Source organism: Acipenser ruthenus, chromosome 37, assembly GCF_902713425.1.
Source record: "Acipenser ruthenus chromosome 37, fAciRut3.2 maternal haplotype, whole genome shotgun sequence".
NCBI lineage: Eukaryota > Metazoa > Chordata > Actinopteri > Acipenseriformes > Acipenseridae > Acipenser > Acipenser ruthenus.
The window spans coordinates 3002351-3017310 of record NC_081225.1 but is presented as its reverse complement, the minus strand read 5'-3'; the positions used below and the strand labels follow the sequence as shown (position 1 = coordinate 3017310).

The following is a 14960-nucleotide window of genomic DNA, read 5'->3' as shown; positions in this document are numbered from 1 at the left end:
TATGTGCAAATATACCGTACATTTTTAAACTTTGCGCGTGCTAATGCTGATCGCACGGCAAGCGGAAAAATGTGCACCTTTTCCCGTTTGCTGGGAGATTAAACTGCATTCAGCACGCATTAATTTATTTATTTATGTTTTTAACTTAACCTTTCTGTTCTGGCCTGTTTTCTTTTCCCCTCCATCACCACCATCATTACCCCGTGTATCACGGCCCTTCACCATACAAAGGTAAGTGTTTTTTTTTTTAATTTTTTTTTAATTTATTTTTTTTTTAACCACACAATACAATACATTAGTACAAAATGAAACCATGCTGTCCCCGTCTCAACAACGGTATTAATTTCTTTCATCGTTGCAGGGTTACAACAAATAGTCCAAGTTCAATCGAGCTGTAAATAAGTATTTCAGCATCCCGATATCATTCCATACACAGTTCACATGGGACGGACGCGGCACCGTCACATATATATATAATATAAATATAATACTAATAAAATAGATTATTTTGAGAGGAGAAAAGTATTCTTACCATTGCCTTTGTCTTAAACATAAATAACAAACCTCCAATGTTTTGTACAGAGATGATGCTCTGTACATTTTGCAGGTACATGGCAATAGGGACAATTGTCTTCTTTTGACAACCTGCTTACCAAGTCCTCAAATGATTCACACACTGGTTCTGTTTCAAATAGAAAATATTGGTGCTTAATTCAGTTTTTTTTCACATTTTTAAACATGTGCCTATGCTGGTCATTGAAATTTGGCAGAGTAGGTCACAGTAGGCCTACATTTATGTTTTATGTTTTACAGTGCAATCTACCTGTAGTTTATCATAAACATACAAACACATCGAACACACTTTACCTGCCATTATGAATTCCACTTTGTTGTCTCTTCAGAGAATAGAACTTCCATGATGTCACCATCCGATTCTTATCATATTAAGTATATTAACTGGCGCAAGGGATCCATACATTCTAAGTTTTGTGATGAACAAAACAAAACCCCTCAAACCAAACACACACATGCTCAAGATGTGAACTCAGTACAGCGGCAGTGATCTGGTCTGGACTGGACCACTCGGCAGCAAAGGGCAGCAAAAGTTCCTCAGTAGGTTATTATACATTTACAGCCTACACTGGCATTCTTATTACTGTAAGTATTTGGAAAATAATATACACGCAGATTGTTATTTTATTATTTAGCTCTTTTTTTAAATAGATTTGTAAATGTTTTTTATTTAAAGTGCTTTAACTGTGAAAACAGTACAGGGGCAGTGGTCCAGACCACTCAGCGCAATGAAGAGCAACGTAGTCCCCTGTACTGATAATTATAAACCTTAACACTGGCATGTATTACTGTAACATACGTATTTGTAAAATAACATAATTGCCAATAATGAAAAGGAAACTGAAATCATAACATAACAGCGACAGCTGGAGTGGTCCGGACCACGGGCCACAGAATGCTACAACCCCTTCTCCGGGGCCGGTAGAGGTCGCAGTTTGGCCGGTAGTTATGAAGCACCACAGGCCCGACTGGGCCGGTTACATTTAACTAGTGTGTGTGTGTGTGTGTGTGTGTGTGTGTGTATATAATGTGTATGTAATATATATATTGGTACACATGGCTATCGTTTCATGAATCCAGGTAAATGGGTCAGTGTGCCAAAAAGCTGAAAAAAACTAAAACATACCCACCCCCGATAACGATAATTCAACTCGTCCGAACTTTCCCGCCGCACTTATTTGTCGTATTTGTTGTACAGTCAGCATCCGAGACTACGTACTGAAGTGCTGTTGGTAATACTCGTTACCTCGACATGGCCATTTTTTGTTAGGTTTTTTTTTTTTTTTTAACAACTAAGTAACCAACTGCACCAGTAAGCCAAAAGTAAAGTGTTTAAATCAATAAATAAAGAATGAAATTATGAAAAAAAAGTTAAGATGAAAATAGAGTGGAGTGGAAGAAAGACTAAAGGCCTTTGCACACTGGATCTGTTCCGTCATTTAAAATCAGTCATCCGAAAAAGTCGTTCGTCAAACCATTGCACACCAGATGCGTTGATATCGTACTTAAGATCTCTGAATTCTTACATAACTTTGAACACAAAGTAAAATGTTATATAAACTTGGTAATTAAATGCTGATGTAAAATGTTTGCTAATTATTATGTTTCTACTAGACTACAATAATGTTGTTAGGCAATACATATTACACAACACGGTTTTCATAGCATCAGGAACCATATGACCAATATTTAATTTTTCAAACACTCGCTCCTGTAATAAATTTATATCTAAAAGTCGGTAATCTAGCAATGAGCTACCGAATACGTTCCGTCACTTTCATGTACTGCCCCTCTTGTGACTGTTAAGCCCTGACCGCTCTTCCCTGTCACGCTTCTTCCTCTGATAAGTGTCTCCAGGTTAGGCCATTGTTTCTTTACTTCCTCGACTACAATTTGTAACCTCTGGCTAGAGGTTGACCAAGATCAAATGAGTGAAGGATAACAGAGACAGCAGTGCAGTTAAAAACAGAGTTTATCACGTGACACAAGAATTGAATGGTGTCAGACAGAATCTTCTTTACTAGCTAACAAAGATATATGTTTATGCTCATCAAATGTGCTGAGAATGTAAACTGTAGCTCTATTAGAACCTCCCTCTGACCACACACACCGATCAACTTAAATAGAGAAAATAAATTATTACACACAAAGTGTGTAAAGTAAAACACAGCAAAACTCAAACAACCAAAACCAAAGAGAACCATAATAATCAAGTGTAACGTGCACACAAACTCAGTTTTAAGTGACAATTTATCCTGAGTTCCAACAACCAGAGTAAAACAGTCTTCGGTAGCTTTGGTAAGGGTATTCTCAACGAGAATTGTCTAGCAGTAATGTTAAATCAGTGAGCTAGGCACCGTAAGAGCACACACTAGTAAGAGAAAAAATAAAATAAATAAACCTGTCAAAAGAAGCAGTATACAGTAAATACAGTTCAACAATAAAATAAAATACAAAACAGTAAGAGAAACGGTGACTGGCACTTCAGAATTCTACAAACACAAGGATTACAAAATACCAGCCACAGTTTATAAAGAAATCTATATATATATATATATATATATATATATATATATATATATATATATATATATATATATAAAATAAATAAATAAAAAACAGTACCTCCAGAAGGTGCAAACACACGCCCGTCCTAAACAAACAGGAGGCAAAATTTAAAAAGCAAGTTTAAAACAAACCATTTAGCAATAAAATGAAATGGCACTGGGTGAAGCAGTGCAGCCAGCTTACCAGTGATAACGGTTTAAATGAAATCGCACTGGGTGAAGCGGTGCAGCCAGCTTACCAATGATAACGGTTTAAAAGAAATGGCACTGGGTGAAGCGGTGCAGCCAGCTTACCAGTGATAACGGTTTAAATGAAATCGCACTGGGTGAAGCGGTGCAGCCAGCTTACCAATGATAACGGTTTAAAAGAAATGGCACTGGGTGAAGCGGTGCAGCCAGCTTACCAGTGATAACGGTTTAAATGAAATCGCACTGGGTGAAGCGGTGCAGCCAGCTTACCAATGATAACGGTTTAAAAGAAATGGCACTGGGTGAAGCGGTGCAGCCAGCTTACCAGTGATAACGGTTTAAAAGAAATCGCACTGGGTGAAGCGGTGCAGCCAGCTTACCAATGATAACGGTTTAAATGAAATGGCACTGGGTGAAGCGGTGCAGCCAGCTTACCAATGATAACGGTTTAAAAGAAATCGCACTGGGTGAAGCGGTGCAGCCAGCTTACCAGTGATAACGGTTTAAAAGAAATCGCACTGGGTGAAGCGGTGCAGCCAGCTTACCAGTGATAACGGTTTAAAAGAAATCGCACTGGGTGAAGCGGTGCAGCCAGCTTACCAGTGATAACGGTTTAAAAGAAATCGCACTGGGTGAAGCGGTGCAGCCAGCTTACCAGTGATAACGGTTTAAAAGAAATCGCACTGGGTGAAGCGGTGCAGCCAGCTTACCAATGATAACGGTTTAAATGAAATGGCACTGGGTGAAGCGGTGCAGCCAGCTTACCAGTGATAACGGTTTAAAAGAAATCGCACTGGTTGAAGCGGTGCAGCCAGCTTACCAATGATAACGGTTTAAATGAAATGGCACTGGGTGAAGCGGTGCAGCCAGCTTACCAGTGATAACGGTTTAAATGAAATGGCACTGGGTGAAGCGGTGCAGCCAGCTTACCAATGATAACGGTTTAAAAGAAATTGCACTGGGTGAAGCGGTGCAGCCAGCTTACCAATGATAACGGTTTAAAAGAAATCGCACTGGGTGAAGCGGTGCAGCCAGCTTACCAATGATAACGGTTTAAATGAAATCGCACTGGGTGAAGCGGTGCAGCCAGCTTACCAATGATAACGGTTTAAAAGAAATTGCACTGGGTGAAGCGGTGCAGCCAGCTTACCAATGATAACGGTTTAAATGAAATGGCACTGGGTGAAGCGGTGCAGCCAGCTTACCAATGATAACGGTTTAAATGAAATGGCACTGGGTGAAGCGGTGCAGCCAGCTTACCAATGATAACGGTTTAAAAGAAATCGCACTGGGTGAAGCGGTGCAGCCAGCTTACCAATGATAACGGTTTAAATGAAATGGCACTGGGTGAAGCGGTGCAGCCAGCTTACGAATGATAACGGTTTAAATGAAATGGCACTGGGTGAAGCGGTGCAGCCAGCTTACCAATGATAACGGTTTAAATGAAATGGCACTGGGTGAAGCGGTGCAGCCAGCTTACCAATGATAACGGTTTAAAAGAAATCGCACTGGGTGAAGCGGTGCAGCCAGCTTACCAATGATAACGGTTTAAATGAAATGGCACTGGGTGAAGCGGTGCAGCCAGCTTACCAATGATAACGGTTTAAAAGCCCAACGGTTGTGTCAGCAGAGAGCAGGAGATTTAAATTGTTTTAAATATGTTTGTGAAATCGGAGGGTAGTGGTGAGATGTATGTTCTGTCTAGTTTAAACATTGCATACTCGCTAGTCCGTTTAATAAGGTGATATTTAGTTTAAGTAGATGCCGCTGCTGCATATACCGTATATATATTACATGCGGAGTGAGACTTGCGCAGTGATTTCTCAGATAGCTTTTGAATAGTGTTACTGCTCCTGCTTGCCTCTGAGTTTTCTTTGTTCTGTTCTCTGACTAAATAAATACCACTGTATATTTGCCAATTTTTCTGTAATTTGAGTGAATTAAATGCAGTTTCAGTTGTATGTTGACATTTTTACTTTCAGAAACACTGTTTAGATAATTGTTACTATTAAGGCGTAGTAATATAAATAGATCAGGTAAGTAAGTTGGTATCTGATATCATAGCCGTGCAGTAAGAATTAGTAGCGCATGGTCATGTGATCTTGTTCAGCCAATCATAGTACTTAATTTATCCAAGCCATTTTATAATGCAGTTTAGACAATTCTGCACGGTTCACCAAATGTCGGCATTAAACAAAGTAATTGTTTAGATTGAATGTATTTTACTATTTTGTGAGTTTTGTTGCGTTCAGCAAGATTTTGGTGTCTGACAAATTTTTACCAGAACTTCAGTTTCTCGCACTGTTCATGTAGTTTAGGATTACTGGTGCTTCTTTCATTTGTTTGGTGTGCAAGGTAATCAAACATGCAATCTTCAGGTGTGAAAAAGTTATTACCCCCCCTGGTTAACTCAACCCAATTAAAGGGATAATTAGGGTCAGCTGTTTGAGTACTTTGGTTAACAACCAGGCCTGATTTGGGCCAGCCCTGCCCAATATAAATCTGACTAACTTTGGCCCTTACCATCAGAGTGAAGTTGTCAACACACAGGTTCTAGAGGCACATCATGCCACGAACAAAAGAAATTCCTGATTCCCTCTGGAAAAAAGTTGTTGATGGCTATCAGTCTGGAAAGGGTTACAAAGCCATTTCTAAGGCTCTGGGGCTCCACCGAACCACAGTCAGAGCCATATTGTCTAAATGGAGAAAGTTTGGGACAGTAGTGAATCTTCCCAGGAGTGGCCGTCCTGCCAAAATCTCTCCAAGAGCAAGGCGTAAAATCTTCCAGGAAGTCACAAAGAACCCTAGAACAACATCCAGGGATCTGCAGGCCTCTCTCGGCTAAGGTCAGTGTTCATGACTCCACCATCAGAAAGACACTGGGCAAAAATGGGATTCATGGCAGAGTAGCAAGGCGGAAACCATTGCTCACTAAGAAGAACATGAATGCTCGTCTCAAGTTTGCCAAAAAGCACCTGGATGATCCTCAAGAGTTCTGGAACAATGTTCTATAGACAGATGAGTCAAAAGTGGAACTTTTTGGCCGACATGGGCCCCGTTATGTCTGGCGAAAATCAGACACTGCATTCCACAGTAAGAACCTCATACCAACGGTCAAGCATGGTGGTGGTAGTGTCATGGTTTGGGGATGCTTTACTGCATCAGGACCTGGATGCCTTGCCATCATTGAAGGAACCATGAATTCTGCTCTGTATCAGGGAATTCTACAGGAGAATGTCAGGCCATCCGTTCGTGAGCTGAAGCTGAAGCGCAACTGGGTCATGCAGCAAGACAATGATCCGAAACACACAAGCAAGTCTACATCAGAATGGTTGAAGAACAAGAAATTTAAAGTTTTGGAATGGCCTAGTCAAAGTCCAGACCTAAACCCCATTGAGATGTTGTGGCAGGACCTGAAACGAGCAGTTCATGCTCAAACCCACAAATGTCACTGAGTTGAAGCAGTTCTGCATGGGGGAGTGGGCCAAAATTCCTCAGCGGTGCTGTGAGAGACTAATCAATAACTCCAGGAAGCTTTTGGTTGCAGTTATTGCTGCTAAAGGTGGCGTAACCAGTTATTGAGTCTAAGGGGGAGATTACTTTTTCACACGGGGACATTGGGTGTTGCATAACTTTCTTTAATAAATAAATGAAATGTATCAAATTTTTGTGTTATTTCTTCACTCAGGGTCCCTTTTATCTCATATTAAGTTTTGGTTAAAGATCTGATAACATTCAGTGTCAAAAATATGCAAAAATGCAGAAAATCAGACGGGCAAATACGTTTTCACGGCACTGTGTGTGTGTGTGTGTGTGTGTGTGTGTGTATATATATATAATATATATATATATATATATATATATATATATATATATATATAATAAATTACACACACACACACACACATGCACACCGTGTTGGAATGGAGTTACCTTTCCTATACAAGGTGGGCCTTAAATGCCCATTATTACCCGTACCTTTTTTTGCATGCTACCCTAAATCTAATATGACAACACAATTAATTGTTGTGTGGAGGCACTGTGCTACAGCGCATGGGTACACTGCAGGTTTGAGTCGAGTTTTGTTTCCTCCTGAAAAGATTACGGAGGAATTGAAATGATTCCCCTTGTCCTGTGGTTGCAGCTCCTGCCCGGGCGCTGTGTTTGAAATGATTCCCCTTGTCCTGTGGTTGCAGATCCTGCCCGGGGGCTGTGTTTGAAATGATTCCCCTTGTCCTGTGGTTGCAGATCCTGCCCGGGGGCTGTGTTTGAAATGATTCCCCTTGTCCTGTGGTTGCAGCTCCTGCCCGGGCGCTGTGTTTGAAATGATTCTCTTTGTCCTGTGGTTGCAGCTCCTGCCCGGGGGCTGTGTTTGAAATGATTCTCTTTGTCCTGTGGTTGCAGCTCCTGCCCGGGCGCTGTGTTTGAAATGATTCTCTTTGTCCTGTGGTTGCAGCTCCTGCCCGGGCGCTGTGTTTGAAATGATTCTCTTTGTCCTGTGGTTGCAGCTCCTGCCCGGGCGCTGTGTTTGAAATGATTCTCTTTGTCCTGTGGTTGCAGCTCCTGCCCGGGCGCTGTGTTTGAAATGATTCTCTTTGTCCTGTGGTTGCAGCTCCTGCCCGGGCGCTGTGTTTGAAGATGGCCGCGGCTCAATCGTGCCCTGAGTGCGGCTCCTCCAATATCATCGATGATTCGCACCACTCGCAGGCCCAGCTAGTGTGTGTGGACTGCGGCTCCGTGGTGAGTGAGGGACTGCTCACAACCACACTGTCCGAGGAGCAGTATCACATGACCAGTCACAGCAATCAGCGTGAGTACTGCTTCATAGTGTACCTTTCTTCCTTTACTACTAAGGGGACCCAATTTTTCCACTACTGACATATTGCCCGTTTACTGTGCAGGGGGCGATTTGCCCATAGTGGAAACTATAAGCAATGTTATCTTACAAGAACGGAACTAAGACTCCCATAGCATAGCAGTTTGATCCATTCCTGGGTTGTTACCTGTACATTGGTACTTATGAAGCTTGTAGATAAACCTGGAATGGGTGAAACTGCTGTGCAGTAGGAGTCTTATTTCCGTCCCTGTCTTACGAATTGTGTATTGTGTGATACACAACCAAAATCACTGCATAGCTACTAGCAGACAACCTCCTGGTTCTTGACTTCATTTTAAAAGTACAGGTATGTGATTGATTTATAAATACATCATTCTCCTGTCTCGCATAGGAAACCATGTGGGTCCCTGTTACCTGTGGGGTCTCTTACCTGTGAGGTCTCTCTTACCCATCATTACAATGATGAAGGTAGCTTGGTCTACTTGACTTGGTGTTGTGAAGTTCTGGATGCTCTGTTGCCTGTAGTGCAGCATCGATGAGCTTCACCTGAGTGTTTTGACATTGCAGTTGAGCCCTGCGTGACACACAGAGCTCAGCCAGGCCAGGCCCCGTCTCACTTGCTCATCTGATTGTTGTTTCCACACAGACTCGGGATACTCTGAGAGATCAGTCCTTGGCAAGCAGCTCTACCGCAACCAGAACAGAAGCGAGAGCGGAGCATACTCTGAGAGAACAGACAAGGAGCCCTGCCGCAACCAGATCAGAGGTGAGAGGGGGTGATACTCTGAGAGAACAGACAAGGAGCCCTGCCGCAACCAGATCAGAGGTGAGAGGGGGTGATACTCTGAGAGAACAGACAAGGTGAGGGTGGCGCAGTCACAGTGTGAGCATGCAGTCTAGTCAGTCAGATTCAAGTTGAGTGCGAGAAGAGAGTGCAGTCCAGTCACAACCGGATTCAAGATGTCAGTGATGTGTGTGTGTGTGCTTGTGTTTTGCACATAAGCTGTCTAGTTGCATACAGGTTCAAGGTGAGTGTGAGAATTTGAGAGGATAGTATGCAGTCCAGTTGCAACCAGATCCACAATAAGAGTATGTGATAGAGTGAGTGTGTACACCAGCAGGCATGTGGTTTCCTAACCAGCTCCAAGTTGAGCGAGAGTAAGCAGTGCAGCCGCAACCAGATCTGAGGCAAGTGTGTGTGTGTGTGTGTGAGTGTGTGTGTGAGTGTGTGTGTGAGTGTGTGTGTGTGTGTGTGTGTGTGAGTGTGCACAATCGGGACGAGTGTGAGAGAGAGGAGTGCGTGCACAGTATAGACAACCATATCGAGGGTGTGCACTCAGGCCAGTATCCCCACACTAAGCGTGTTTCCCGCAGGTCTGCAGCGTGTGAGCACTCTGTGTCACATCCTGAGGTTCCCCCCAGGCGTGGAGGACTCCTCTCGGAGCCTATTCGAGCGCGCTTACCGCCACCCTGCCTTCCTGGGCGTGTCGCTGGAGCGCAAGGAGGTGCTGGCGGGCTGCTGTGTGTTGCTGGTGGGCCGGCAGTACAGCTGGCCTGTCACCATGGGAACCATTAGCTCGCTGCTGCAGGCAAACCCAGGGCTGATGGCGGGAGTCTACCTAGAGCTGGTGGAGAAGCTGGGAGTGGAGGCCCCGCCCACCACAATCACACAGCTCGTCAGGAGCCACTGCAGCAGGTAACCAGGGTATTGTAACCTTTCTGTGCAGCCATTTTTCCAGGGTCGAATCATTGTAACCCTCTGTGTCTGTCTCTCTCAGTTTCCAGCTCTCCACAGCCTCTGTCCCGGACCAGTTCAGCGAATGCCTTTCCAAGTTGGTGGACCGTGCTTCCAACCTGGTTGAACTGGCCGGAGAGGCCTGGATAGTGACAGGCCGGCACCCCGTCCCGATCCTGACTGCTGCAGTCTACTTGTCCTGGCTCTCTCTCCGGCCAGTGGCCCCTCGCCTTGCCACCTCCCTCTCTAGATTTTGTAAGCTGGCCGGAGTCCCCCTGCCCCTTCCAGCCCACAAGCGCCTGGCAGAGCTCCAGGACGCCCTCTGCAAGCTGGGCAAGGAACTGCCGTGGCTGCGCGGAGTCAAACTCGATCGTAAGGTGGTGGCCAAGCACGCTGGGGATATCCTGAAACACAGGGCTGTGTTACTGAGGAGAGCCATGGAGAGTCAGGGAGGAGAGGAGGTGGAGGACAGTGAGCAAGCCCCACAGCGCACTCTAGGTGTTGCTGAGCAAGCAGCTTGTGTGACTGCACACAGTGGAGCATCTTTGTCACTAGTGGGCTCTGTGACACAGTGTGCTGGCTGTGAGGATAAAGAGCTGGAGGGGGCTGCTGCTGCTGCACTGAACACTGGAGGAAATGAAAAAGGAGGTTGTGCACAGGGATCTCTTTCTTCACCAGCAGGGGGCAGTGTGGTGCAATGCAGCAGTGCTGAAGGGAGTGTAAAACCTGCTGCTATGGTGCCTGTAAAGGGTACCATAAATTCCGCGCAGGACCTGGTAGAGACTGAGGGACCTGGAAACTGTGGGACACTACCTTTACCCGCGGGAGGCAAGCGGCGTCGGCCGGTGTTTCTGCCCCCCTGTATCGTCAATCCCCCGAAGAGGAGGCAGAGGGACGAGGAGGAAAGCAGGGGCAGGGAGGTGACTGGGGACGAGGAGATTTCAGACAGTGAGATCGAGCAGTATATCCGCACCCCTGATGAGATGAGGCAATTTGCTGAAACACAGAGCAGACTTGATGAGTGTCGCGCAGAGGTGTCCAGAGGAACATGACACAGGAAACCGGGGGGGGGGGGGGGGGGGGTACATTTTGTTCAAGCAATTGATTTGTCATGGAAGAGGTGTTTTAGACAAGTGTGTGGTGCATGTGTTTTTGGTTGGTTTCTCCTGCACCTGTATACGTTTTGAATAAAGACGAACTACTGGTTTCACCAAGCAATAATCACATGGTCACAGAATCAGTAAAAAGTAAGAGATTTGGTAACTTTCCATTAAAACTTAAACTTCTGTTGCATATGTAACAGCGACTGTCTTAACCACTGCATGAGCCAGTGTGCAATTAATGAATATGACTAGATTATTTTATTTTTATGTGCTTTGTTTTGCTGATGCAGCCTTTATTAAACAATAAATATCACTATCTGATCTACAAGATGTATCGGTCAGATCTTTTGCTACACAATCAGTTGCTGTAAAACTGTGGTCAAGTAATATTAATGACAGTTTACACACAAAATACAGATAAAAAGTACACACACACACACTAAAACGCATAAACAGATACTGTTTCTATGTATGTTTAAATGGGCATGGTACATAAGATGACTAGACAAAGGTTCTTTATTTTAGAAGCTATAGCTTCCCCACATTGTCTAGATGAAGACATTTGAGTCAACATAAACTCCTAGGTCTTTTTCATAGTTCCCTTCTTGCATTTCAGTATCTCCCATATGATATTTATAATGCACATTTTTTATTGCCTGCGTACATTTCTCTATTAAATTTCATTTGCCATGTGTCTGCCCAGTTCTGAATGCTATCTAGATCATCGAGTTTGCTTACTATACCAGAATCTAAATCATTAATGTAGATTAGGAAGAGCAGAGGACCTAATACTGATCCCTGTGGTACACCACTGGTTACCTCGCTCCATTTTGAGGTTCCTCCTCTAATCAGTACTTTCTGTTTTCTACATGTTAACCACTCCCTAATCCATGTGCATGCATTTCCTTGAATCCCTACTGCGTTCAGTTTGAGAATTAATCTTTTATGCAGGACTTTGTCAAAAGCTTTCTGGAAATCTAAATAAACCATGTTGTATGCTTTGCAATTATCCATTGTCGATGTTGCATCCTCAAAAAAAATCAAGCAGGTCAGTTAGACACGATCTCCCTTTCCTAAAACCATGCTGGCTGTCTCCCAGGATATTGTTACCATATAGGTAATTTTCCATTTTGGATCTTATTATTGTTTCCATAAGTTTTCATATAATAGAAGTCAGGCTTATTGGTCCGTAGTTACCTTGTTCGGTTTTTGTCTCCCTTTTTGTGGATCGGTATTACGTTTGCTATTTTCCAGTCTGTCGGTACAACCCCTGTGTCAAGAGACTGTTGCATGATCTTGGTTAGCGGTTTGTAAATAACTTCTTTCATTTCTTTGAGTACTATTGGGAGGATCTCGTCTAGCCCGGGGGATTTGTTTATTTTAAGAGCTCCTAGTCCCTTTAACACTTCTGCCTCTGTTATGCTAAAGTTATTTAAAATTGGATAGGAACAGGTCGACATGTGGGGCATGTTGTCCATGTCCTCCTTTGTAAAAACCTGTGAAAAGTAATCATTTAATATATTTGCTGTGATTTTGCCATTTGTGTTTCTTAGACATTTAACCTCCTCTTTGAATGTTCTCTTGCTGTTATAATATTGGAAAAACATTTTGGAATTGGTTTTAGCCCCCTTAGCAATATTGATTTCTATCTCTCTCTTGGCCTTTCTAACTTCCTTTTTGACTTGTGTTTGCAGTTCCAAGTACTCTTTCCGTGTACTTTGTTTTTGGTCCCTTTTAAACACTCTGTAAAGTGCCTTTTTTCGCTGAATATTTTTTAAATTGATCTATTAAACCATTTTGGCCATTTTGTTTTAGATTTAGATTTGTCTACTTTTGGGATGTAATTGTTTTGTGCCTCTAGTACTACATTTTTAAGAAACAGCCATCCTTTTTCTGTGGATGTTTTCTCTATTTTACTCCAATCTACTTCTGTTAGTCTCAGTTTCATACCTTCATTTTATACGGGGGAAGTTGAAATCCCCCATTAGTATGGCTTCTCCTTTTCTACATGCATTTCGAATGTCATTGTATAACAGATTATTTTGCTCAGCCTCTGAATTTGGCGGTCTATAGCATGCTCCTATTATGCCCTTTGAATTTTTGTCCATTATTCTGACCCATATTGATTCTGCATTGTTTTCTTTGTCCAGATTTAACACCTGGGCTTCAAGACTATTTCTTATGTATAGCGCTACCCCTCCGCCTCTTCTGTCCTGCCTGTCTTTCCTATATAGTGTGTACCCACTAATATTATATTCGTCTCCATCACTCTCAGACAACCACGTTTCTGTAACACCTATCACATCGTAGTTACTTGTTAGTGCAGTAGCTTCAAGTTCTAACATTTTGTTTCTGAGACTTCTAGCATTAAGATAAATACATTTAATAGTGGTCTTACCTGAGTTGTTGCTCTTGTTTTGATGTGGTCTCCCTTCTGTTTTTTTGTTTTCTCCCCCTTTCCTTTCTAGTTTAAATGCTTCTGGACCTCCTCAAGGATCCTTTTTCCGAGTAGATTGGAGAATCTATTCATGTTGACTTTATCCTTTTCACATTTTAAAAAATAAAACCTAATACAAAAATAATAATAAATACATTTTCCTTTGCTGCTGGGCAATGTCCCACCTTCCTGACTTTAAACCCGCCCCAACTACTGAGTGACAGCACATTCCTACATTTCTATTGGAGACTCCTCTGCAAGATTTAAAATAAGATTACAATCAGGATGGGGGCTTGTTAGCGGGATTTCAAGCTGTAATACAGGTAAGACACAGAGGATTTAAAACAGAATTGTGGTGAAATGTACAAAAATGCCTCCACACAAAAACCCCAGAAGAATGTGCCTGTGACCAGAGGCATTTCGCTCTGGAAGACAGCAAAGGAAAGAAGTACTGTCAAGTTACTATATATATTTTGACACACAAAACCGATTTTACATAAAACTCGAAAATAGCTCAAAATAAGCACAAAAAAATACAATTAATAAAACCCGAAGTTGGCATTTTATTATTTTAAAATATAGTACATCTCAAGGAGGATGTTTGTATTCTTGTACCCACAAGCCGTGGAAAATACTGTCCTCTACAGCGTGCATGCAGAATTATAAATACTGTTCTCCACTGCATGCATGCAGAATTGTAAATATACTGTTCTCTACAGCGTGCATGCAGAATTATAAATATACTGTCCACCACAGCGTGCATGCAGAATTGTAAATATACTGTCCTCCACAGTGTGCATGCAGAATTTTAAATATACTGTCCTCCACAGCGTGCATGCAGAATTATAAATATACTGTCCTCCACAGCGTGCATGCAGAATTAGAAATATACTGTCCTCCACAGCGTGCATGCAGAATTAGAAATACATCCACGTTGAAGCTCATATTAGTTGTTGTTCTTCTGTTGTTTCCACAGGCACATTGATGGTAATCACAAGCTAGTGTCATGGCGGTTTATTTTCCATGGATGTATGGATGGTTTCAGTTGACTTCTCATCTATTTTAAATGTTGCACAAATGATTTGTCCCAAACTGTTTGAAGATGGAGTATCTACATTTGGACTACCTTACCGAGTTAGGGGGGAGAGAATATTGAGGGGTGTAAATAGTGGTAGCTTCATAACCAACAAATTGAGCGGTTGTGGGTAGAGTTCAACAGAGTAGTCATTCACTACAGAGATGTGTTTCGTTGGAAGGAAAATCGGAGAATATTAGAATCTATAAGAGGGTACCACATGTATGCTCTTCATTATGTTTACTTGGGCAAAATCAATCGATCTGTTACACAATTTGTGCACCAGTGGAATAAGCACACCTTGAGTACTGAAGGACATTGTTCTCATTACCAGTTGTGGACTGAAGGAAAGTTGCAGAACAGTACTGTTCTTCATGATGTGCATGTATCAGAATATGATATCAGTGGTGCTCAAAATCCAGACCATGAACCAAAGACCATGAT

General features: G+C 42.7%; 1 protein-coding gene across 4 annotated transcripts in view; it reads left to right on the top strand.

The window, feature by feature from the left end:
* LOC117966463 (transcription factor IIIB 50 kDa subunit-like) overlaps positions 1–11332 on the top strand; it is a 34672-nt gene extending 23340 nt beyond the window's left edge. For 3 of the 4 annotated variants that reach the window (XM_059008508.1, XM_034912488.2, XM_059008506.1), the window contains 4 exons: positions 7942–8139; positions 8813–8932; positions 9541–9862; positions 9945–11332. In XM_059008508.1, the coding sequence (XP_058864491.1) occupies positions 7968–8139; positions 8813–8932; positions 9541–9862; positions 9945–10953 (1623 nt within the window). In that variant the 5' untranslated portion in view covers positions 7942–7967 and the 3' untranslated portion in view covers positions 10954–11332. Of the gene's footprint in view, positions 1–31; positions 232–7941; positions 8140–8812; positions 8933–9540; positions 9863–9944 lie in introns of those variants that run through there. The other variant, XM_059008507.1, reaches the window with a different exon arrangement.
* The last annotated feature ends 3628 nt before the right edge of the window (positions 11333–14960 follow it).